Raw genomic sequence first — 2,589 nt, forward strand, 5'->3', positions numbered from 1 at the left:
ACGTTTTCTTCCTCCAAGGGCCAGACCACGAGCCCGAAAACTTTGCGCCGGGCCTCTGAAGATGTTGCCAACTTCCTCTTATATCCTACCTGACAAAAAACCCATACGGATGCTAATCGCCCTCAAGCGGCGACAAATACTGCCTGGCAATGGCAAAAGGAGAAGCAAACACGAGAGGGCTGTGCGACAAGAAACCTTTAAACCTACGCAGACAAATCCCTGCGCCGGTAAAAGCGGGAAAAGATGCCACAAAGGATAAAATTTCAGAGCGGAGTTCGTACATGCATGCAGAGAGGGAGCCAGAGATGTTTGAATCGACGGTGAAAAGTGAGACGAGCAAGAACATTTTTATACACCATTTCAAGATGAGATTCAACGCGAGCAAAAAGAGAAAGAAGAAGCAATCTTTTACTGTTTTACACAAGGGGTTGGGTCGATGATCTCTGTCAATTCTACGTACTGGCACAGTGGCAGTATCGCCTGCCGGCTCTGGAATGTTAAGCAAGAGACAAAAAGAGAATGGTAATTAGGTACGATGGGCGGTTAATTTGGCGCGCGCGCGCGGCTAGACCTTGTAGATGATGAGGAAGCAGGGGAGCACGGCACGGCTGTCCAGCACGACGAGCTCGCCGTCGCCCATGTCCACGGAGTCGTAGTGCGAGGAGCGGTGCCGGAGCGCCTGCGGGTCGTCGCCCTGCGCCGGCCGGACGCGCCCGGCGATGACGCGGCACACCAGCATGGCCCTGCGAACCGCGCCGGGCGACGGCGCGGCTCTGGCGTGCGCGGTGCCGCTGCAGGCGAAGGTGCGCACCGCGGAGCCGGACGGGCCGAGCTGGCAGGTGGCGACGCCAGCACCGAAGACGCCGCCCACGCCCGCGCCCGCGGCCGGGCGGCACTGGAAGCGCATCATCTCGTTGCCGTCGGCGCCGCACCGGGCCGCGGCGCCGTGCGCGCGCGCCGCCGCCCTGGCCTCCTCGAACCGTGCCACAGCCCGCGCGCCGCTGTGCACGCGGAACATCGCCTCCACCTCCGGAGCCGCCGCGGCGGCGCCGGCCAGGTCCCAGCCGGACGAGAAGATGAGCTCCACCACCTGCCGCGACGAGTGGCCCTCCGGAAGCTCCGCCATGGTCAGGAACGCCGAGCTCGCGGGCGCGGGCGCGGTCCCGGGCGACGGCATGAACGCGGCCGCCGTCTGCTTGGGCTTCTTCTTGGGCCGAGGCCTCGCCGACTCCTGCTGCCTCTCCTGCCCGTCCCTCCGCCGCTCCCGGCGCGGCTTCCACGCCTGCCGCGCGGACGCCACCGAGTCCCTGACGTCCGCCGCGGCGCCGCACGACGCAGGGAGGAGCGGCTGGGCCTTCTTGCTCGGGGACGGCGCGACGACGGCGTCCGCCACGCCGTAGGACCTGCAGCTGAGGGACCGCACCCATGCCGTCGCCATCGTGACGGCCAAGAGCAGAGCGCGCGCTCGAGGGAACCGGCGGCGGCGGAGCGAGCTCTCGTGGTTCGCTGGGCGAATGGAACGGGTGGTGGTGGCCTGGGCGCGGCTGGCTTGGCTTTGCTTGGCTCCGGGCGTTATTATGGCGGGCCGCCACTGGCTGGTGGCCGCGCCGTGTCACTGACCTCACACTGCCGAGTCCCATCTCCACTAGCCCACGCCACTCCCATCACCCCATCCTCACTGAAACATGGGCCCTCCCCGACAGCGGGACCCGCATGCCAGCGAGAGGCGAGCACGTTGGCATCCCGACATGATTAGCTCATGCTTAGTCCTGGCAGCAGTAAGTACCGTACCTTTTCCATTTGAAATCAACGTACCACTATTCCGATTTGATTTTTTTTATGGAGACAAGGTACTACGTTACGTAACGCTGCACTTTGTGCTGGTCTTTTGAGCTGTGCTGGGCGTTCGATTTGCTTTGGGTTTTTCCGTTTGCGTTTTCGAATTTTATTTCGACTTGATTGATTTGTGGCGATGGGGGGAGGCCGGGCCCAGCGGAGTGGAGATCGATCTGCTCGGGCCAAGTGAGTGTGAGGGTGGGAGTGATCATTTGCATTTGGATTTTCCCACCCTTTCTCCTTCACTTCTTTTGCTGGAGCCGTGGCCGGTGGCGTGGTGCGTGCCCGCTTCTTTTTCCACTTCTTTCTTGGAGCTCCGCGGCACGCGCCGGCCTGTTTTTTTCCCGTGCTTCTTCTTCTGGTATCTATCTGAGCATCTACGAAAGAAGCTTCCCTTTTTGCTATTTTTTGTTGACTGTCTCCTCTCCGTTATTACGTTGCTAACATCTGTTGGCGGTGGGTACTGGGCGCTTTTGTGTTGCTTGCAAGTCGTATTAATTTGGGAGATCCTGCATGCAGTTGGTTAGTAACGCCAGACAAGGTTCGCGAAATGTCGGCAGCCAGCATAAAACGATTTGGAAGTTAGCATGTGTCCACGTTGACGAGCGGATTAGTGGCAAATCTCCCAGGATTTAGCATCCACGTTGCCGTGTTGGTCCCCTGGCGACAGTATCCGGGTTGTACTGACTAGGATTCTGTTAATCACATTGCCACCCTGAATCGGGAGTAAGAGAGATCTGTCCGGCTCGAACT

General features: G+C 60.3%; 1 protein-coding gene across 1 annotated transcript; it reads right to left on the reverse strand.

Annotated features, from left to right (window-relative positions):
• Positions 1-383: 383 nt before the first annotated feature.
• Positions 384-1,591, reverse strand: LOC125513198 (uncharacterized). The gene has a single exon (XM_048678233.2). The coding sequence runs from the start codon at positions 1,436-1,438 to the stop codon at positions 566-568; it is 873 nt and encodes a 290-aa protein (XP_048534190.1). The 5' UTR covers positions 1,439-1,591; the 3' UTR covers positions 384-565.
• Positions 1,592-2,589: the final 998 nt, after the last annotated feature.

This window comes from Triticum urartu, chromosome 1A, assembly GCF_056163025.1.
Source record: "Triticum urartu cultivar PI428250 chromosome 1A, HENAU_Tu73, whole genome shotgun sequence".
In the NCBI taxonomy this organism is placed as follows: domain Eukaryota; kingdom Viridiplantae; phylum Streptophyta; class Magnoliopsida; order Poales; family Poaceae; genus Triticum; species Triticum urartu.